Here is a 23,803-nt window from a genome sequence, read left to right as displayed (position 1 = left end):
CACCCAGAGCTGCGCATTACATTCATAACACATGTGCCCGTGCTACGACAGACTGCTGATTACGGATCGGCTTCATACCCACATATAAGACTATCATAGTGGGCTATAATCCTCGACTGCAAGGGATTGCCAAAAAAAAAAAAAAAAGACTGAAACCTCTATTCAAATGAATGGCACTACATACAACTGTAACTGGGGGCATAGTATACTCTCACAAGCAACTGCATGCAATTAGAAAGAAATCACCAAGATCATATCGGTTTTAACAAACAAAGCACTTATTACGATCATCACTACTCCACAAATCAAGTCTCTACAAATATATCATGTTGTATGCACATAACATGATCTCATAGCCCACAAAGTGTGCCAGTGTTTTCATAAAAATACATCTCTCTATTGTCCTTGTTTATCATCTGCAGGTTAAATACATTCGGGAATACCGTGTGCTAGCACAGGCTTTTTTAATGGAGCCAAACCAAAATGTGTGGGGAAAAAAGAAAACATTGATATTTTACGCAATGACCCTACTTCAGAAAATATGAAGTATTCAACTATGTCAGGCAACAGTTAATGATAGATGATGTTTGCACTCAATGCTTGTCAATTTATCTCGTGCAATAAGAATAATCTTCTTTCAGGCATAACAATTTAGACATACCCCAATATGTACAGCTTTAAATATTACCATTGAAATTTTTTTTAAATGCTCCATCAACCCACGATTCTTAAAGGCATTACTCATGGCAAATTTTTAAATATGGTGTACAGATGTAAATACTTTTAACTGGTTTCTTAACTCTTAATTTGAGATTCAAAAACCATAGTCTTTCAAACTATTTCAATCAACATATTTGCCAGCTGTGTGCAAACAAGCTAGTATAATTGGTTTATTTTTTATAGATTAACTTTAAATCCTTAAAGGAGCCGTCCAAGGGGCTATTTCTATTTTTGTTACATAGGTTTGAAGCAGAGGGTCTCCAAAGCTGAACCCCTGCTTCCGGAGATACACACCTCTATATGAGGTGCCAGTAGCCGCGCCGGCTGGGCTAGCTGGGGTTTAAAGTTGAAATCTCCCACATCACGCGGACCAATAGGAAGTCGAACCTGATAACATTATGGCGTCTTTTTGGCCCGCAGTTGAAACTCCACCATTACATAAACCCTGCCAGCCAAATAGAGCGGCTACAAGCAGCACATACAGAGGTCTGTATCTCTGGAAGGAGCGGGGCCCCGGAGAAGAAATGAACGGGATCAGCTCCTGAGAACCTTTGCTTCTATCCTATGCTAAAAATAAAAATAATTTGCGCCCCAAAAATTGCATGCCTTAATTGCCTCTTTAAGGAGGTCCGAGGTCAAGAAATATATGTTAATACAGGTACAGAGTCAAATTTATAGTAGCACAACACAAATTTCCGGTCACACTGTCAGTAACAATGCTCAGTTTGCGGATAATGGCACTATCAGATGTGTAAAGAAGAATGCCACACACAAAATAGTTTACTTAAGATACACATTTCAGATGTGAGGCCGCAAAAGATAAAAGGAGTTGCTTAATGTCACAATTCATCTCAACTAGTTTTCTAACCAAGGGCAAAGGACAGGGATTCATACATATGGCTTCATCAATTAACAGGGATATGCAAATGATGGCGCACAGGGCAATTTAAGTCCATAGTGATGCCAACTTTCAGGTATTCAGATCACGTTTTAACAGAAAAGTACTGACTTACATAAGTGAGATTCCATTGAAGTCTATGACACTGCTGATGCCTAAAATTAGTGAGTCGTGACTGGTGTGAGTCCAAAATTGATTTTAAGCTGGCCTCCAACACTTAGGACCAAAGAAGGTAGGCAGAAGATGGACTATCTTTGAATTACATACAATAAAAGTACAGATATGGAAAGAAAAGTGAGTTGAAACAATTGGCTATTGGACCGGAGATAACGTGTATACTGTGATCTAATAGCCCACTGTAATTTAGACATTTTGAAATACAAAGACAACATAACATATGTGTAACATGCTTTTTTTTGGTGGTGGCGGGAGGGCGGAGTGGGGAGGGGCATGCAGAGAAAGGTAGAGGAGGATAGATGCATCTTAAATCCCAGATGCCCATCTGCAAGCATGAGGAAAAAAAAAAAAAAAAAAAGAAGATACTGCATATACACACACATTTTTCAGGCTAAGTCTCTCACAAATAAAAAAAATGCGTTTTACAAACAGCACTAAAAACATAATTTACATATATGGAAATGTAAAGATAAGGGCTCCCAGCTATTATTCACGATTGTACCCACTTTACATGACAAATATTTTTATTTCCACCGAATTAGCCCATATCCAAGTGGCCCATTATAAGTGGCATGACTACTGAACAACTGAAGTTTAAAAGGAAGTTCAAAAGAAGTGAGGAAGAAGTGGACACCCCAACTGGCCCTGATTCCTGCATTTGAACTACGCTAGAAAGGAGGATATCATCTATACCAGACTGCATCATTACTGCTGTGATGCTGCCTTTACCATTTATATTTGCAGTGGCTTCACTTCTTCTCAAATTATGCACTTCTTTTTACCAGCCTCAGTATGTCTCTAACTCCATTCATATATCTCCATCTCTCCTTCCTTCACCACTTCTCTGTTCACATGAACTCCTTTCTTACCTGCGTCCTCTGACACCACACAGCTATATCCCCTGCACTAAAAAACACCCCTACAAATCATCCTCACACATTCTCTTTCTATCCATGCTTCTCCTCCTTGCTTCTGGGGATATCTCTCCCAATCCTGGTCCCTGTCTTATTCCTACATGCGCTCGTCCTCGCCTGCCAACTGCAACCTCTACTCCTTCTGGTGTCAACCCCTCCAACCTCATACCCATCCCCTGCCACCCTCCCTCCTCTCTCCCTTTCTCCTGTGCCCTTTGGAATGCTCGCTCCCTCTCTAACAAGTTCCTCTCTGTGCATGACTTCTTTCTCTCTCACTCCCTGTTTCTCTTTGCTATAACTGAGACCTGGCTCACTCAGTCTGACTCTGCTCTGGAAGCTGCCCTCTCCTACGGTGGCCTTTCCTTCTCCCACACTCCGCGCACTGATGGCAGGGGTGGAGGCGTGGGGCTCCTGCTCTCCTCTCTCTGTCGTTACCGAACCCTTCCTATTCCTCCCTCTCTTGCTTTTCCCTCCTTTGAGGCTCACCCTGTCCAGATTTTCTCTCCTCTCCGTTCATGTGGCGGTCATCTATCGCCCACCTACCTCTACTCATCCCCCTTCTGCCTTTCTCTCTCACTTTGAATCCTGGCTCTCTTTCTTCCTCTCCTCAGATTCCCCTGTTCTTCTCCTTGGGGACTTCAATTGCCACATTGATGACCCCTCTCATCCTTGGGCTTCCCGCTTTCTTTCTCTAACCTCTTCTTTTGGCCTTCAACAGTGGACTGCAGCCAGCACCCACACGGATGGCCACTACTTAGACCTGGTTTTCACTAAGAATTTCTCTCTCTCCGATTTCTCCATTTCCCCTTTTCCTCTCTCTGACCATCATCTCATTTTCTTTATCTCACTTCTCCCCTTCTCCACCTCCATCTACACCCCAGTTCTGCAGAAACCTGCGCTCTATTCACTTACCTGACTTTGAGTCCACTTTATGCTCCTCCCTCTCCTCTCTCAACTCTGCTACAGACCCCGACAACCTGGTCAGGAACTACAACTCTGTCTTGTCCTCCTTTCTTGATCTACATGCCCCACTTTCTCTCTGCCGCACTCGCCCTTTTAACCCTAGACCCTGGCTAAATTCCCACACACGCATGCTGCGTTCCTCCACTCGTTCCTCTGAACGCCTCTGGAGGAAGTCTCACACTCTCGCAGACTTCCTTCACTACAAATTTATGCTATCCTGTTTCAATTCTGCCCTCTCGCAAGCTAAACAAGCCTACTTTTCTGCACTAATCAACATGCACAAGTCTAACCCACGCCGACTGTTCTCTGTCTTTGATACTCTACTCAAACCACCCTCAGCTGCCTCTCCTTCCTCCATCTCCGCTCAGGACTTTGCTGACTATTTTAGGAAAAGGTGGAATCCATACGTCAGAACATCCCCTCTGTTTCTTCTTCCCATCCTACATCTCTTCCTAACTCTCCTCCTGCCTTCCTTGACTCTTTTTCCACTGTCTCAGAGGAGGATGTGTCGCTGTTGATCGCCTCTTCTCCCTCTACCACTTGCCCTCTTGACCCCATTCCCTCCCATCTCCTAAAACCTCTTGCTCCTACTATAATCCCTACGCTCACACACATTTTTAACTCCTCTCTCTGCTCTGGAACCTTTCCATCCTCCTTCAAACATGCAACAGTCATACCATTACTCAAAAACAGCAAGCTTGACCCTACCTGTCTTTCTAACTATCGACCTGTCTCCCTCCTGCCTTTTGCCTCTAAACTCCTTGAACGTCTTGTATTCTCTCGCTTGCTCCATTTTCTCAACACCTATTCTCTCCTAGACCCTCTACAATCTGGCTTCCGCACTGCTCACTCCACGGAAACAGCCCACACTAAAATAACTGACGACCTCTATGCTGCCAAAGACAGAGGTCATTACACTCTGCTCATATTACTCGACCTCTCTGCAGCATTTGACACCGTGGACCACCCTCTTCTCCTCCACATTCTCCATACTCTTGGTATTCGGAACAAAGCCCTATCCTGGATCTCATCCTACCTCTCCCATCGTACTTTCAGTGTCTCTTCTGCTAACACCTCCTCTATTGATCTCTCTGTGGGGGTACCCCAGGGCTCTGTCCTGGGACCTCTTCTCTTTTCTCTGTACACACTCTCTCTAGGTGACCTAATAACATCTTTTGGGTTTAAATATCACCTCTATGCTGACGACACACAAATATACTTTTCAACACCTGACCTTACACCTGCTATACAGACCAAAGTTTCTGAATGCCTCTCTGCTATATCATCCTGGATGGCCCTCCGTCGCCTTAAACTCAACATGGCTAAAACAGAGCTCCTCATACTTCCTCCCAAACCTGGCCCTACTACCTCCTTCCACATTACTGTTGGAACTACGATCATCCACCCAGTAGCCCAAGCACGCTGCCTAGGGGTCACACTCGACTCCTCTCTCACATTCGCCCCTCACATTCAAAACATTTCTAAAACTTGTCGCTTTTTCCTCCGCAATATAACAAAGATACGCCCTTTCCTCTGTTGCTCGACTACTAAAACTCTGACTCAGGCCCTCATTCTCTCCAGTCTTGATTACTGTAACCTCCTGCTGTCCGGCCTTCCTGCCTCTCACCTGTCTCCCCTACAATCTATCCTAAATGCTGCTGCCAGAATCCCTCTACTCTTTCCTAGATCTGTCTCAGCATCTCCCCTCCTGAAATCCCTCTCCTGGCTTCCAATCAAATCCCGCATCTCACACTCCATTCTTCTCCTCACTTTTAAAGCTTTACACTCTTCTGACCCTCCTTACATCTAAGCCCTAATTTCTCGCTATGCACCACCCCGACTCTTGCGTTCTGCTCAAGGATGTCTTCTTTCTACTCCCTTTGTATCTAAAGCCCTCTCCCGCCATAAACCTTTTTCACTGACTGCCCCACACCTCTGGAATGCCCTTCCCCTCAGTACCCGACTAGCACCCTCTCTATCCACCTTTAAGACCCACCTTAAGACACACTTGCTTAAAGAAGCATACGAATAGCACTGTGAACATTCTGAACACATGATACATAAAGCTTGGCCCCCTGCAGACGCACTTACCAGAACTCTCTCCTACTGTCTCTGTACGTTCTCCCTACCTACCAATTAGATTGTAAGCTCCTCGGGGCAGGGACTCCTCTTCCTTAATGTTATGTTTGTCTAAAGCACTTATTCCCATGATCTGTTATTTATATTATCTGTTATTTATTCGATTACCACATGTATTACTACTGTGAAGCGCTATGTACATTAATGGCGCTATATATATATAAAGACATACAATACAATACAATACATTTACGGAAATGGTAACCAGAACCTTTCATTTTTAACCTGATATATTCGTTAAAGTGAGAAGGTTCTGAAAATTGGGATTTGAATGAAGTGCTAAGTAGACACGTAATTATTCTAGGCACACGTGTACCTAAATAACAAGATGTCAATCTGTAACAGTACCCAATGACGAGTCTGGAAGAACTAAGCATTTGAAGTTTTGCAATTTGTGCTCAAGCTCATCCGCATGTTAGTTTGGTTAGATAGCACACCAATAAGTGAAAATGTATATGGGAACACCACACAGTTTGCCTGGAGGAAAATTATCCTATTTAGATGATCTTTATTGTAAAATATACTGTAACTGGCACCACACGCACAAAAAAAAAAAAAAAAAAAGCTTGCAGATCAGTTTAAAACAAGCATGTCATTTAATTAATGTTGTGAGCCCCAATTTCTGACCTCGTACTGTACAATCTGTTAGTATGTTCTGTCCTATATATCATCTGCCCTTAGTGCTGGTTTACTTCAGGAAGACAGCTGCAACACTATATGCCTGTTCCACCTGAGGACCATCTGACTTTAATTGTAGCACACAGCTTGATGTGGTGCTGGTTTGCTAGAAGCCAATGTATAGCACTATAATAATCTGCAAAAGCACAAACCTGCCAACACGGGCCTACAAACAGGGGCACTGTCTGTCTGGCTGCCTGACGGGCTGTAGGAAATATGATTAATGAGAGAAGTATAATGATATTGGGAACCCGATTAGCACCACAAAAAGGTCACAGATCAAAGTGGTATGCATTTCAAGAGCGGCAATCATTGCATATAATCGGTAGACTGGAAGAGGCAAACTGGCAAGTCCTAGCAAAACTTGTCAGCTCAAAGAGTGGATAACCACATAGACAAAAAAAATCTCTTTAAGAGAGATGCACGGTTATAAGCTGTCTAAAGTGAATCAATTTGTAGAGCAGCGGGCTTTCATTCTGCATAATTTCTGTTTTGCCAGGGGAGCTAAAGAAAGCTGTTTTTATTTGATGTTGTTTGCACACAAACACTTAGCATGCTTTCCCAGTAAAAAGCTTTTTAATTACATTCCGAATGGAGAGTTGATGTTTTGCTGATGAGTACTGAAACAGCCGCATAAATATATATTCTGTAGACTTCTCATGGCAGCGTATATTTTGGAAAAAACCTATATAATCGTATTTATCAAGTGTGATGTCTTTCATTGGGAAACAGGCACTCTTCGTAGATCTTGTTGTACACTAACAATATGTACAGTATGACATCTATGGAAGGCAATTAATAGGAAAGAAAATCCGTACCCCAAAGAGCATACAAACCCACTGAAAACAATCAAAACTGGATTGCTTTTCAGAAAAAGCTCATTGCTATTAATAACATTTTTAAAACAAAGAGAACCTCCAAACTTGCAAAACATTGCTAACATTTTTTTTTTTTACATATCACAAATCACCATTTTCTGATGACAAGTTTTAGAGACAGAACAACAAACACCTCCCCAGACGAAATATTATTGAAACCTCTGACATGATTCTTAAATAAGCGGAGGGAAAAACAATTGTCGCGGTGGAAGAAGGGTGAAAGTATAGTTCGTTCGATACACATTTTTACTAAAGTAATTGCCACAAAAACGAAGGAACATACCTGGCATGTTATGTTACTAACAGTAAAGCTGGAATAAGTCCAACGGCTCTGCCATGAAAGCCTTATCTGCATCAATGTACTTGAAAGATTATTATCTTACCAGTCTGTTTATGCGAACAAATTCTTCTGGGGTTTTGGCCCATGGTGGAAGTTCAACATCAGACACCACTGTGCCATCATCCATCACTCCAAGATTATAATTATTGAAGTTTACAAACATCTCAGGCAGAAAGTAGAATTCAGGAATGAGCTCCTGTGAGTAAAACAAAACAAAAGAATACGACATTATCATGAGCTTTAGAAGCGAACATATTCATACTAATTATCTTATTTTCATTGAGTCAAAGTAACCACAAAGATCATTAATAGTGCCCTAATCTGCACCATTAAAATCTCTTGGAAAAATAGAAAAAACAAATCACGTTAATTTAAATGATTAAAAAAGAAAGTTGACGCCAGCGCCGTGATCAGAGGAGGCAATTGTTTAGTCGTACAAATGCAAAAGTGTTTGCAGGATTTATGTAGCTGTGGCTGAAGTCTATTTTCTGTATCTCAATGAAACAGGGAATAGTAATAAGTTATAGGTTGTATGCAGCAAGATAAAGAAGCTTAGGCTGCGGTCCCAGTAATGTCTGTGACACGCGCGCCCGGCGGGGGGGCGTCGCGTGCACAGGGCTAACCGCAATCTGCGGTCTGACAGGGAAGCTTGTGATGGGAGGGGGCCTCCGTCGCAAGGTTTAAACTCAATTTGATTGAGTTGGGAAAAACCTTGCAGCACGGCGCGGCTGCACCTTCTGCGTGACGGTGTCTACTGGTCTTGATCAGAGCTTTATGAAGAGGGTGGAAATGATTTGATTTAGATCACACCTCAAAAGGATTCCTATAGAAAATGTGAAGTTTAAAAGTACTATGCATAGTGGGTGAACATAGAAATGGCGGTTTAGCATTTTGTTAGATGATGTCATTAGACCAGACGTCCCTACGTTCAAGCCCTGAGAGCAGCCAGCATTCCAGGTTTCAGGGCCGCTCATACCTAAGCAAGCTGTCTCTGTGAGAATTAGAGATAGGTTAATCAGTTAAATGTTTGTTGGAGAAATCTTGAAAACCTGAACGGTTGGTTGCTTTTGAGAAATGAAATTAAGGAGAACGAAATGAAACGATGATTTTAGTGAAGAAGTGACTTCATTTCTTATCGGCCCAATGCAGCCTCACCTTCTGCAGTCAGAATGGTCATTGTGAAAGAGCACATTATTTTTTTAATTGTCCTTTTGTGTACAACAGGATGATTCTGTTGAACTGAAAAATTAGGATACTTCTCTTTTGAAAAAGGAAAAGCATGTACAATTGTGTGAAGTATTTATGTGAATTTACCCAATTAATGTGGGGACTAAGGATAGCCTGCAATGCATGACTCAAACACATTGCTAAAACCACTGTGAGAGAAGGTGTGCCAATTTCTGTCCCACTTAGACCAGAGTAAACTGAAGGCAGTGATACAATATGTTTAACACGTTACTACTGGGTGATTGGAATCTTTTCCCAAGACATTAAATGAGCATTTTAAAAGAACGGATAATTTTCAGTCTCTGAAAAAAGTTGTAATGATTCTTAACTGGAGGGGGCTGTTAATCTTGTTGGCTCCACCGTATTCTGAAGAAGATAATCAGATTTATGGAGACCCACTCCATGTCATAGGGCCAATTAGGAAAGACGACAGAGAGAAGGTTGAGAATCAATAATTTGCTACCTATCGGAATAAACGTTTTTTTTAAATGCGATTACTAAACATTTTTTATTTAATTCATACAATAGCCAAACGCTTGTGCCTTCTTAAAGGAAATTAGCACAATCTAGAGCGCAAGGTTAATAAACACTAAAACGCAAGGTTACAATGCTTACAAATATTGTAAAGATAAACTTTGAACAAGGATTTAAATGCTTACACGTGTGAGTTGTAACCTATTAAAACCATATAATTGCAATAAGTACAAAGTAGTCTTTACATGAATGCACCTCTAAAATAAAAACATATTTTTAAATAGACATTTTTGTTTTTCCGCCAAATTGTTGTGTAGTCACAATTTCACAGTTTGAAGATGGTGAATCTACTAGATAATACAATAGCTTTTCTTGGCAAAAAAATGTATACATGATTATTGCACATAAAGAAAATAATTACATGGCAAGCGAGTAATATAAAGTGTGTCTTAATTCCAGAAAGGGAAACATGGAGGAACTGTTGGACATGTGCAGTAGACCTGTAAAGTTGTTCCAGGGGGGTGGTGAAATCCAGTCTAGCTATGGGTCAACAGATCAGTGGTCTCTAAAATCCCCCCCAGGGCAAACACAAGCAAAAACAGCTTTCTAGGCAGGAGAGCAATAGGGAGGTCATAAGATTGGGGGCATGGTCATTCTAGTGCAGTCAGGGCTAAAACAGCTTGGACCAAGCTGGAATTAAGCTATTATCACCTACATCATTGTGTCAAATGCTGCAAGGCTTTGAATTGCAGATCCTTTGTTTATAGTGGCCTTAATTAACCAAGCAGGGGAACAAAAAACTACTCTACAAGATGCATGACACCTTGCTGATAACTGGTGTCTAACCTTATGTTGATTGTTCAAATGAGACGTTATAGTACATACTTTGTATGTAAAGTAGCATCAATGATAGACTTATCTACATTGTTAACTTGAAGTAAGCAATATTCATTTGCTAATTATCTTGGTCTGTGACAATCATTTTTTTCTATATATATTTCCCCTCCCTGTAATCAGGCTTTTGTTCTCTTCTTACTTCACACAGCCAGTCACACCTCAGTACGTTCATAGATGGCAGTAGCATCATATTATTTTTCCCTTGGTCAAACAGTCACAGCGTGCAATGTTACCAACATGGATCAATTACCATATTATTTTTATATATATATATATATATATATATATATATATATATATATATATATATATATCAATATATATATATATATATATATCAATCAGTTCTGCTTAAAAAAAAAAAGCATACACACATATACATATACATATATATACATATATATATACATATATATATATATATATATATATATATATATACACATATACATATATATTACATATACATATATATATACATATATATATACATATAGTATATATATATATATACATATATACATATATATACATATATATACATATATATATATACATATATACATATATATACATATATATATACATATACATATATATACATATAGTATATATATATATATATATATATATATATATATATACACATATAGTATATATATATATATATATATATATATACAGTGTTCGACAAACCTATACATTTGCACGCCCGGGCGAGTGGATTTAACATCATGGCGAGCTCCTATTGGCCCAACCAGCACACGTGTGGTACTAGGTGGCGAGTAGATTTTTTTGTTCGGCGAGTAGATTTTTTTGTTCGGCGAGTAGATGTTTTGGTGATTTGTCTACCACTGTATATGTATATGTATACATATACATATACAAAGTATATGTACACACACACACACACACACACACACACACACACACACACACACACACACACACACACACACACACACACACACACACACACACACACACACACACACACACACACACACACATATATATATTACACATATATACATACACACACACACACACACATACACCATCATTTATTCAGAAGATTATGGACCATATTCACCGAGTGGTACTATTCTATTATAAGACACAGTCCAGCGCCAGAAGAAACCTTCTAGGCCAATCTAGGAAAGGTGTTATCGCTTACTAAATATGGACCTTTATCTGCTATTGTACACTGCTGTTGTAGGGAATAACATAATCGGATCGAATGGGGTCATAAATCAAACTTTATTTTGTGCACATGATTTATCACGGCTTGTCTGATATTCTGTATTTCACTTTTGATTACTACAGTGATCAAATGAATTCCTGCCTCTAAGGGTAAAGCTTGCTGGTTACGTTACCTTGATATCAGAGGTGTCACGCTGGGAGTTACGCCACGCTCTTGATACCGATGAAAACGTTCTATCTGCGTGGTCAAATTTACCCCCTTGCAAATTCAGGAAAAACGTTGTGAAGGGCTCCTAGGAAAGAAAAGAAATGGTTTGTGGTGTGCTCCGTGTTGTCACGCAACTTTACCAGGCCGAAGATCAGTGTTTATGTTGTAGGAGACTCTAGTGACCAGTGTGCATGGCAATATCATTAAGCAAGTTCAAACAGGTACACCAGAAAATTCAAATTGAAACAAAGTGTATGCTGTCATTTCAAGATATGAAGATCTGTTCATAAATAAAATCATTGTTAAGAAATGGCAACATACAGTTTTATTTAAAGGATCTGTTCGCTCTACATATAAAATACTCCACCACTTCTCCGCCCCCCCCCCCTTTTTTTTTTAAACATGTACATGAGGCAGGTCGTCTCCGGAGCTGAACTGCTCTAATTTAATCTCTAGGGACCCCCTGCTTCCCGGGATACTTATCACCAGGTCCTCCCTTCGACGGGAAACTAAATGGACTTTTAAATCTTGCGCGTCACACAGGCCAATCGAAGAAACAACTTCATGTATTGCGGCTTCATATTGGTTCTCATGAAGCGGGTTTCAAGTACTGGCAGTACCTCCTAACCCCCTTCCCCACCCGGGAATACTATATTTTTCACAGATATAGGAAGAGTGCGGAAGTTTGACTAAGAACTTGGGGAAAAATATATTTTAAGACTATAGCTAGATAATTTTTTAATTTTTTTTTTGCATTACTTTTTAATGCACAAAGCATTTTCAGATCTAGAAATGAGATTGTTTTTTAAATCACCGCCATTGTATTGTTTCAACATTTCCTTCTAAATAGTTTTTTCTCATGAAATTGGATGCAAATAATGCCTCCTTTTTCTCCAGTTCAAATGTACGATTAAGAAAAAGGTTAAAAGATTTAAAAGCCTCCTCTTAGTTAAAGCACACTTAAGCCCATATTAGTAAGATAATTGCCTAAAATTAGCAAGGCACCATAAATTATATCAAGGATTTATGTCTGCATGTACCATTCTAACGAGCTTTAATTAATGGTATGCGGCTAATGCTTTCCCAAAGAAATTACTTTCTACTAGATGAATTGCCTCTCAGGTTTACAGAAACATGCACTGTTAAACCAATATGTTATCAATAAACAGTATTCCTGATTATTCCACTAAACACCAACGCATTATTTAGGGAAGAAAAATGATTGCTGCTTTACAGAGAATACTTATGCTGCTCATTTAACATTAGCACTGGATGAATTGCAGTCATTACAGACAAGGCTGTAATGAGAAATCTGGGCATAGGATTTATTAAAACGAAAATCTTCAGAACAGAAAAACCATGAGTCGTCTGTGTTTGCAATTTGAACAAAACAGGGTCTTGATGGAAAAGATCAAATGCACGGCCAGTAGTTTATCTGAGCATATGTCTTCTACTTTAAAGGGCTGCGTTGCGTTACTGTTGAGCTATTGTAAATCCTAAATTGTAACACCTAAAATGACCAAATACTTATGTTGTAAAGTGATTCGTATAACATACATTAAGAAATATTTCATATTTTCAGTATTAAATACTGAAATAAATGCAACTTGTTCCTCAAATAACACTTTTGATGCACATCTTTATTATTCCCAACAAAATATAGCATATATATATATATATTCTTCCCAATTTATTGGCTTTACTTTCCGTCTTTTTCACCCTAATAAAGCAATGTGTTAAAGCCCTTCAAGCAGTAAAGGTGTTTAACCGCTGGGCTGAAAAGCATTGCACTGCAGACCCCTCTGGTAGACAAAGGGGTTGAGTACCCAAGTTATGAATCATACTAAATTGTTCCAGACAATAGAAGTTCAAAATATTACAATTAAACATATATTTGGTCCACTTGTCAACCAAGACATCAGTTCAAGACCTATGGTCTAATTGTTTTGCTCAAGTTCCAGCATGGGTTAAGAGACCATCATGGGCTTTTAGGAGCTGAACATTAATGCACAGATTTAAATTGCCTACTGCCAGCAATAACACCAACTTCAATAAAATCCTCCTAAGCATTATATGCTAATGGTTGTATTTTAAGACCATGAAAGCTTTCTTACAAGTCTTAAAAGCCAGCTGAGCACGAAACTTGCAGTGGAGTAGTGAGTGCCATAGTGAAATTTGGGTACTTGATCATCATCCCAGGTTTCATAACGCTCTGCAAAGAAGGCCGCTCGCTTAGGGTTCAGTGCTCCAACAGGCTGGAAGAAATAAAACGTACAATCATCAACACAAACCTCATCATCCCTTCTTATCCTCCAACGCAAGCTACCTCATAAATGTGTGAGAGTAAATTACCAGTGAATTCACAATGAAAGAAACACAGACAAGTGTGTGCGAAAAATGCTTAAACCTGACAGCTTAAAACAGGAGATGCATCTAAAATGTCAGAACAATGTAATCTGATCAAAAGGATTATATTTATGGTTCCACCCAAGTCCAAATAAAGCCACTGTTCAATATTAAAGACTTCCAAACACCTTCAGGGGTACAGTGGCTGTAATATGTCAGATTGTTGGAGACAGGAGGCGGACAGAAGAAACAGAAAGTTGCAATCACATAACTATAGCATTCCGATTTGGGAACAGAATATTTACATGTTAAAGTGGAAATGCAGGTTCGTTTTAGCAATACCCTCTATTTCACTGGGTAGAGGCATAGATGTGATGTTTTTATTTTCAGTTGCATTATGCATATGTAAAAGTATACAGTGGACATAATGCACACAAGAGCGTAGAAATGGTTTCCTTCTGTTTGCAGTTATATTCATACAATAATCTTCATCAAATTGCTGCTCCTTAGTAATGTGTATACAGGTGTTTCCTTCTTTCCCCATTGCTCCCCACCTAACTTGTGTGCTTGTGGCAGCTCCTATACAATGATAGGCGTACTTATGAAAATAAAGTGCTTCAAGCACAGAGACTTCATAACTGCACCTTCCCTTGGTGATTTTTGACTATATATTTTTATGTGTTAATAAAACTCAGCGAACGGTTTGTAAAACGCATGACCTGCTGAACTTAGTCTCTCTTTGTTTTTCCGTGAAGCATCTGAATCTGGTTCAGACTTCAGATCTCTGTGACCTTGGGCAACTAACTGTTTCCCTGTGCTTCGGGCACTAAAACTTAGCTTGTAAGCTTTTTGGGAAACGGACATGTCTCTAGGGCAAGCAGGCAATGCTGGAAAGCAATATGCTGCAAAACCAGCCAGCAGTGAAAGGGTTAATAGTCCAAGCTCTCAAGTACAATCTGCAGGAGAACATCTTTCAAGATGAGCATACACAGCAATTTTTTTTATTGCATTACCAGAATGAAAATCAGGCAACATCTCTTTGCAAAAATAGAACACGCATTTTAAAATATAAAATGTAAGCTGTAAAATGGGGGATTTATTTTGTAGCACAAAGAAATGTGTTGAGGGTGTCTCGGTAAAATGCTAAAAAATACCTAAAACAAACAACAACAAAATCAACATTGTTGCAGAGACATTTTGCTTTTCAAACACGAAAAGACAGAATGTTATTGTACTATATGTCAATATCCAGACCCCAAAGAACTTTATTTTGAGAAATTAGAGGTGAATCAATTCAGATGCCCATCAGCACATAGTACCAAGGCTCGGATTCCAGGGCACCTGTGTGGCAGTGATTCGGCCCTCTGCTTTTGCATCACATTTTGATTGTGTGTTGGCAGTTGGAATTGTGCTGTAAGATATGTAAAATGACCAGCCTGGACTTCTTTCGCACAGGTGAGATGTAGGCTGTTGGGAGGCCTGAGAAAGGATCTTCTCCCGTTTCTTGCCCTGTTGTAGTAGGAGTTTAATAGCTACATGCCAAAGAGCTACATGCCAACAGACATTTTTTATGGTGCAATGAATCAGCTGATACTTCAGTTTATTTTTATTTTTCATAAAACCTGTTGTCTCCTCCTTTGTAATAATAATAATAAACAACAAAAAAACAATGTCTTCCCTCCCTACATACATAACAGAAGGAATGTACAGTAAGAGACTCAAACGTATGTGCATGACACAAGCATACATGGTAGAAAAAGAACCAGAACAAATGAATGGTAAATATATTAACCATGTCGGCAGGAGAGACCCATGAAGAATGGCTGAGAATTACTGTATGTTGCAGACCGTTATGCAGACTCAGAGTTATTTAGATGATTTTCAATGTAAGATCACAGGTAAAAAAAAAAATAATAAAAAAAAGGATATCTATATATGCCGGGTGTTCTTAATACACATCTTTTTCTACATTTGCGGTGTGCTGTCTTATTTTTGTCATCAGGATCCCCTTGGTTACTACGTACATATCCTTATGCTATAGGACAAGCATTTGCCTTCACCAAAAACGTGAGTGCAAACTGCCATACCAATGACTATATATCTATATAGATATATATCTATCAGTCTCCGAGCTACTGTACATGACATTGGGGGTTGCTTTTATCATTAAGTATTGAAGTATGCTGTACATACAACACATACGTGTGCTACAGGAACAATTCGGCACCACATGGGGTTAATGGGAAATAGAATGAACACTAACATTTATATGGCCCTACAGCATTTTAACAAATCACTTTATCTGCTTCTATTTGGTATTCCAATGCCACTGAGCACACCGCTCCAATCAATGGTTATGGAATTACCTTCCTTGGATATACCGCTAAAACCAATTAGGACTGATTTTGTTGCCTTTTGTAAAAACGGCAGCATGCCCCGATCAATGCTGCCAGAGAATGCGCTTTATTGATTCCTGGTGTAATTGTTACAGTTCTCTTTCTGATGCTTGCTCGGAGATGCTTGTACATTTGCAATGGAATAAAGAATAAAATACACTTTTTTTTGTAACCCGGACTCCAAATAAAAGGAGTGAAAAAACGTATAGCTGGGCTCTGACAATGATGCACTATCAGCTTACTCAGAGAAGTTACAGTGGGAATACACACTTTGAATTATACATTACATGAATGCACTGATTTATTGTGGTAATAACATCCACCTCATTAAAAGATTCTGCTTTGCTGCAGTTGGAGAGCTACATATTGTTTACTGCTATAAATTAATGGCAGCACACAGAAAATTGTGGAACCCCTTGAACAATAGATCTGCAATGACAGAGCTGTACATCATAGCTTCCTCATAATAAAATGGAGACAATGTATTGGGCTAATACATTTTACTGTGCTGGCCTATATTTTTCTGACAACTGCTATAAAAGATGAGGCAATTCGCAATGTTTTAATACACCATAAAAGCAGTTTACTAAGCTCTAGTCTCATAGATGGAATCAAACCACACTATAAATATTTTAGACCGCTTAATTAAACTTTCTGTTTAATTAGAGAGAGACAAAATCAGGGTACTAGAGGGTTGGGAAACACATTAAATGATATTTACATATTAAATTAATTAACTGTTTATTCCTACATTGTAAATGGCCCCAAATGTTTTGGGAAGTGATACTTTAAACTGCAGTGGCACTTGGTAAAGTGCTGCAGGTAACCAGTGCAACTTTATTTATCCTTTCAGCCTAGCTAATACAACATAGCACTTGCATTATTAGTAGCCTAGCCCATTGGGGCTGGTAGCAAGCCGGCACACTTGCCAACTCTGTTCAATTATCAGCAATCTTCTTTTTTTATAATTGTTTCCTGAAAACACATTTATAGTGCCACTGCAAACCAATACACTATAAAAGAGACATTGGTCCAAAATCTCCCACACAGGAGCCTTTCACATGCTGGCCTGCAGTATTTTGACTATTTGAACTCCAAGCTCTAAGCGTAGGGGATATTAGCAAATAAAATGTGTCTGTCATTTGGTTGCCTGGAAATTGCAATATTGAAACCTAATTTCATGGCTTGTCCGTTGTGAAAGGATTCCTCCTAGCTTAAGTATGCGTTTCACACGCAGCTATGGGTTAAGACGTACGGGCCCCAATCTTCGGAACTTTTCAGGGAGCAGTCACACTGGGCAAAAACTTGCCAGTTTTCAGGGGAGGTCAGATCCGGTCTGTTAATTAGTTTATATTTATAGAGTCACTTTATATAAGTAATTTATATAATTACTAGTTTAGAAATTCAAATTATTTTTAATTTAACAAAATTCAGATCTTTGCTTTCATGTAGCAGAATCACATCTGAAGGGTTTAGCGCCAATAGGTCACATCTTCCAAAAACATATTTAAAACACATGCAGACAAATGTGTATGTTCAAATAAAATGGGTGTCAGAATGATGGTGCAATGCTCCTAATTTCCCAAGTAATGAGATTTCTGATTTAATGATGCACCACAAGGGAGGTAGGGTTATGATTAGTACCCATTACTCATGTTTGAGATTGCTCCCTTGCGTTATAAAAGTCCATGACTTTGTAACTTAAGGCTACTGAGCTCTAATCTATATTAACCAAATACTAGGCCAAAGTCTCTGGTCTACGTTGTAATAGACACGGTTGTCCATCATTTGCTGCGAATACCACACATGTCATTTGCAGTAGCTGGCAGTGGAGTGGTTAACCCGAAAAGCCTTTTCCATACAGTAATTCTGTTGCTAACGACACTGTCATGAGAGAGGGATGCAATGTAGCCTGTTCACATGTGAAGAGGGAAAAGCTTAGGGTAAAGAATAGGTTATTTCCATGGAATTTCAAGGGATGAAGAAGTGCGCGCATGCGCACGAAACGCGTTGGGAGGACTCGTTTTTAGAAGCAAATTATTTGTGGAGAGTATATTGCACGGCCGGGTAACAGGAGAGGAGGAGAATAGGAGGATTGGAAACCGGCAGGAGGAGGGAGACACACGTAGCAGCACCATTGATCCAGATCCCCTGGAGCTCCAGACAGCATCTGCCACACGTGGGGACGCCAGAGAGTGAGCTCCGGTCGCCATCTTGGATCCACCAAAAGTGCCTCAAGTCCTGCTGCTTTAAAATATCCTGCATCCTGTGAGTAGGGCAACGATTTTGCCCCCCCCGGATTAGTGTATATAATTATCCCGAATCCTATATTAGTTGTCATTAAATAGCTTTTTTATTAATTTTTGTCTGGCTAGTTGATGTTGTGAGTTTGTCCTGTTTGTTCCATGTTATCAGTGTTATATGTTTTTATGTCCTCAATTTGACTTACTGCACCATAATTTTCTCTTTATTTTTTCACATATCACGTCACGTTTTGGAGGAAATCTGCACTCTGCTCATCACCATTACAAAAAGACTTGATTTGGACTTTACACGTCACGGTTTGAACTGGCGCCGGCTTATCCTTTTTTTTCCTTTGCTTAGTTACTGACTGTACAAGTCAGTTTTTGTCTGGCTGCCAATTTATTATTATATTTTATTGTTATTGTGTGTTTTAGCGCTGTTTTGCACCGTCTTTTCTGTCTTTCAGTAGGAATGAAGAACTCTTAGCAGCAGTTCCTAATCTTTGTACGTTGAGGATAAATAATACATCTTCAGATATACAGGTAACATTCAAAAGCAGGCAAACTATAAACGGAAAACGTATGGCATGTATTGCCTCTGATAGTATCGTTTGTTTTGACAAAATATAATTGTAGGCAAGATAATAAAGAAATCTACTGGTTAACAGAAACTCTACGGTACGTACTGTAGCATTGTGATTGTTCAATCATGAAAGACAATAAGACAACATATTTTCATCCTTGAAAATACTCATCAGTAAGTGTGGGCACAAAGCCTATATTCTTATCTTGGCCTTGATGGGCTCCATTTTGTGCCCAAGATGTTGTCACAATAACTCCCTTATTCTACAAGTCAATAGATATTGTAACTTCCTTATAAAATGGATTCTGATACGTCTGACAAATTAAAATGGATCCCAACAGACAAAATAGATTCTGTATCACAGGAATCTCATCAACAATTACTTTCAGTATGGCTATAGAATTTCTCTCTTATTAATAACGCACTACAGATCGTATACGAGTCTACCAGAGCACCCTACACTGCATTTTATAGTTACAAGACTAAATGGCTAGGTTATATTCCTTCCCAAACTAAGGCTAAATCAGATAAAACCAAAGCAACGTGACCATCTGCAACAAGCGTGCAACTTTCACAGCATTGCAAGTCTAATCCATTTGTCATAAGCTTCTTCTGTTTATCTTGGAGAAGAACAGAATAAATGGTCTCTAGTGGGCTCATTTAAGAGCTATTCTCCTTATTTAGGGTGCACAGGACAATTTTTCTTTAGCTGCAGCAGCAACTTTATCTCATTGACAAGAAAAAGCAACTGACAGAGCTTAATTTTTTATCAAATCCACTCTACTTGTGCTTTTATTTTTCTCACTCCCGCCATGGTTGAAAGAACACAGCTTTTATCTTCAAGAAAATCAAGAACCTTATCAACAGTGAAAAAGTACTGCAGATGTAGCCCAAACCACCCCCTACTAAAGAATCATGTAAGGAAAACAGTAACGTGTATGAAAAAAGAATGACAAATTGTAAGTAGTATTTTACCATTATGTGACAAAGACTTCAAATGAATTAAGGTAATTTGAAGGTATGTTGCACAACAATATATGAAACCAAACGTCTGAATAGCTTTGATATTTTGGACTTGTACGTGGTTAAAAAAGGCAAATCAGATGGACACTTATAATTGTGTGCCATTATCATATAGCTGTTGGTATGTGTAAATGTGAAAAGAAGCCTTCTGGCATCATTTGCATGATTTTGTTGTTTCCGAGGGCATGGTCATATCATTATTGGTAACAGCCTTGTAAACATGGTCTGTAGGAAAAACAAAGGCACAGTTAACCTGTATCCTTACACAGTATAAAAAGGAAGGAACGTGGGTGTAAAATACATTTTCAGTCGGCCTCAGTCTTGGCTTTGTGAATATTTATCCCACAAGGGATGACACATTCTTCACAGCATCTCTACTAAATTAGGCAAACACCAGCACATCACAATGTGACTCGGGAAAACATGCAAGCAAGTGTAAAAAAAGACAAACAATGCATTCACGTATTAGGTGTTCATGGCTTTGCACATTCTCTAATAAGAGGTGATCGAGGTGGAAAGGGTTTAGGCTTCACTGGATTTGTTCATGTGTACCACTTCACACACACAGGATATCTAGAGTGGATGTTACCAGGAGAATGAGACGTGTACATACAATAAAGACAAAAGATGGAAGGAGCACTCCCGCCGAAATCTTAATATATATTTGTGAAAGTACTGTATGCCTGTCTGCATCTTCCTGTGTCCCTAGGGGAAATCTCATTGGTCCCTTGGGCCGCCCGCCCCCACACCTCTCATTGGCCTGAGGCGGAGTGACGACACACACACACACACACACACACACACACACAAAACACCACGCCTGCAACACTCCCCAACCTCACCCATCAGGAGCGCACGCCCTCCCGGGACCGCAGGCCCGCTACCTACCGCACAACACCACGCCTGCAACACTCCCTAACCTCACCCATCAGGAGCGCACACCCCACCGGAGCCCGCAAAACTACCCTCCACAACCCCTCCCGGCAGACGAAACACGCCACCTGTCTCCGGAGCCCGCAACCCCCTCCCCCACAACACCCCCCCCCTACAACACCCTCCCCCCACAACACCTCCCGTATGCTACCGCAGCCACACACAACACCACGCCTGCAACACTCCCCAACCTCACCCATCAGGAGCGCACGCCCCACCGGAGACACCGTAGCCCGCAAACCCCCCCACAACACCTCCCGTCAGCCGAAATACTCCACCGGAGACACCGGAGCCCGCAACCCCCCCCCCCCCACAATACCTCCCGTCAGCGAAACACCCCACCGGAGACACCGGAGCCCCCCCCCCCACAACAACTCCCATAGGCCGCAACCCCTCCTGTCAGCCGAAACACCTCCCGTACGCTACCGCAGCCACACAAAACAACACTCTGCAACCTCACCCATCAGGAGCGCACACCCCGCCGGAGCCCGCAAAATTACCCTCCACAACCCCTCACGGCAGACGAAAGACCCCACCGGAGACAGCCTCCCCCACCCCCCACACCTCCCGTCAGCGAAACACCCCACCGGAGACACCCCCCCCCCCCACAACACCTCCCGTCAGCCGAAATACTCCACCGGAGCCCGCAACCCCCCCCCCGCCCCACAATACCTCCCGTCAGCGAAACACCCCACCGGAGACACCCCCCCCCCACAACACCTCCCGTAGGCCGCAACCCCTCCTGTCATTCGAAACACCTCCCGTAGTCCGCAACCCCCCCAAAAATCCTCCCGTACCCCACAAACCCACCCCTGGCCCGCAAACACAACAACCACTCCCGTAGGCCGCAACAACCCCCTCCAGGGGCCACACCTCACCTTCACCTTACTGCCACAGCACTGCTTCACAATACAAGATAGCACTGATTCCATTCAACACATCCTGCCACGTCTGCTCACAGTGTCACTTACACAAAAAACAACACTCAGCCACACACCCAACAGCGAGGCCGCACGCCCTCAGACACGCCGCACGCCCTCAGACACGCCGCACGCCCTCAGACACGCCGCACGCCCTCAGACACGCCGCACGCCCTCAGCCACGCCGCACGCCCTCAGACACGCCGCACGCCCTCAGCCACGCCGCACGCCCTCCCGCACGCCCTCAGCCACGCCGCACGCCCTCAGCCACGCCGCACGCCCTCAGCCACGCCGCACGCCCTCCCGCACGCCCTCCCGCACACCGCACGCCCTCCCGCACGCCGCACGTCCTCAGCCACGCCGCACGCCCTCCCGCACGCCGCACGCCCTCCCACACGCCTCCCGCACGCCCCACCAACCAGCACTTCTGTGCTGATACGCCACAGAGAACAACACTTCAACACCACCCTACCTGCCCACCCACACGCTACGGCATATACAACACACCTTCCCTACCCAACGCCTCAACACACACCCTCCCGGACGCTAAACCACCCCAACACACCTCACTTTCACCTTGCTGCCAGACACACTACACTCAACACAATGCAGATTCACAGGTGTAGGCCACCCCTCCCCTTGCACCTCAACCCCACACCACACCACACAAACGTGTGCACAAAAACACCCCCTCCGCTGGCAGCACACCTCCCACAGTCACTCAGCTTTTCGTTGAAATAAAAAATATTCGGAACACAATGTCAATTGAGCCGTCTGTGTCATTTCTTGCACAAAGAGTCAGCACACCCACACACAACACTCACTAACACACACCACCAACACTCCATCAACACTACAACATCTACACACACAACACACACAACACACACAGACACACAACACTCACACAACCACCCACCCACACAACAGCCACCCACCACTCGCACAAACACAACCACCACTCTCCCACCCCTCACACCCACCCACCCCTCACACCCACCCACCCCTCACACCCACCCACCCCTCACACCCACCCACCACTCACACCCACCCACCACTCACACCCACCCACCACTCACACCCACCCACCACTCACACCCAACCACTCCCACCACCCCCACCCACCCACCCAAACCCACCCAAACCCACCCACCACTCACAATCCACCACTCACCCACCACTCCCACCCACCACTCACTCCCACCCACCCTACCCACCACTCCCACCCCAAAGCTCCCACCCACCCACCACTCCCAACCCCCCACTCCCACCCACCCTCCCACCACTCCCACCACATCCTGGGCAATGCCGGGTCTCTCAGCTAGTTATTAATATAAAGCCATTGCTGCTCGCAGGACTTGGGTTCCAGGTTGTATACCGAGAAGAAAAATGCAGCACAAACAGTCTTCATGCAAAGGATCATTTAATTACAGATCAACTCTTTGATCCTAAAATGTGGACCTTTCTCAAGGTCCCATTTAGGACCAAAACGTCAATCTGTGATTAAATTATCCTTTGCATGAAGACCGTGAGAGTGCTGCATTTTTCTTCTGCTCTACATGTAATAAAGTAAAGTTCAGAAGCAAAACTCATCCGAGATCACCATGTTTATACTTTAGTTTCTTATACTGCCTTGTATGTAA

At 41.7% G+C, this 23,803-nt stretch overlaps 1 protein-coding gene across 4 annotated transcripts in view; it reads right to left on the bottom strand.

Moving 5' to 3' along the window:
* LRBA (LPS responsive beige-like anchor protein) overlaps nt 1-23,803 on the bottom strand; it is a 608,431-nt gene that overhangs the window by 151,355 nt on the left and 433,273 nt on the right. For all 4 annotated transcript variants that reach the window (XM_075613691.1, XM_075613682.1, XM_075613662.1 and 1 more), the window contains 3 exons: nt 13,831-13,971; nt 11,682-11,801; nt 7,751-7,903 (listed from right to left, as the gene is read on the bottom strand). In XM_075613691.1, coding sequence (XP_075469806.1) covers nt 7,751-7,903; nt 11,682-11,801; nt 13,831-13,971 — 414 coding nt within the window. The remainder of the gene's footprint in view (nt 1-7,750; nt 7,904-11,681; nt 11,802-13,830; nt 13,972-23,803) is intronic.

The sequence above is a fragment of the Ascaphus truei genome, chromosome 1, assembly GCF_040206685.1.
Source record: "Ascaphus truei isolate aAscTru1 chromosome 1, aAscTru1.hap1, whole genome shotgun sequence".
Taxonomy (NCBI): Eukaryota; Metazoa; Chordata; class Amphibia; order Anura; family Ascaphidae; genus Ascaphus; species Ascaphus truei.
The sequence above is the reverse complement of the archived record's forward strand: the minus strand, read 5'-3'. Positions and strand labels throughout refer to the sequence as shown.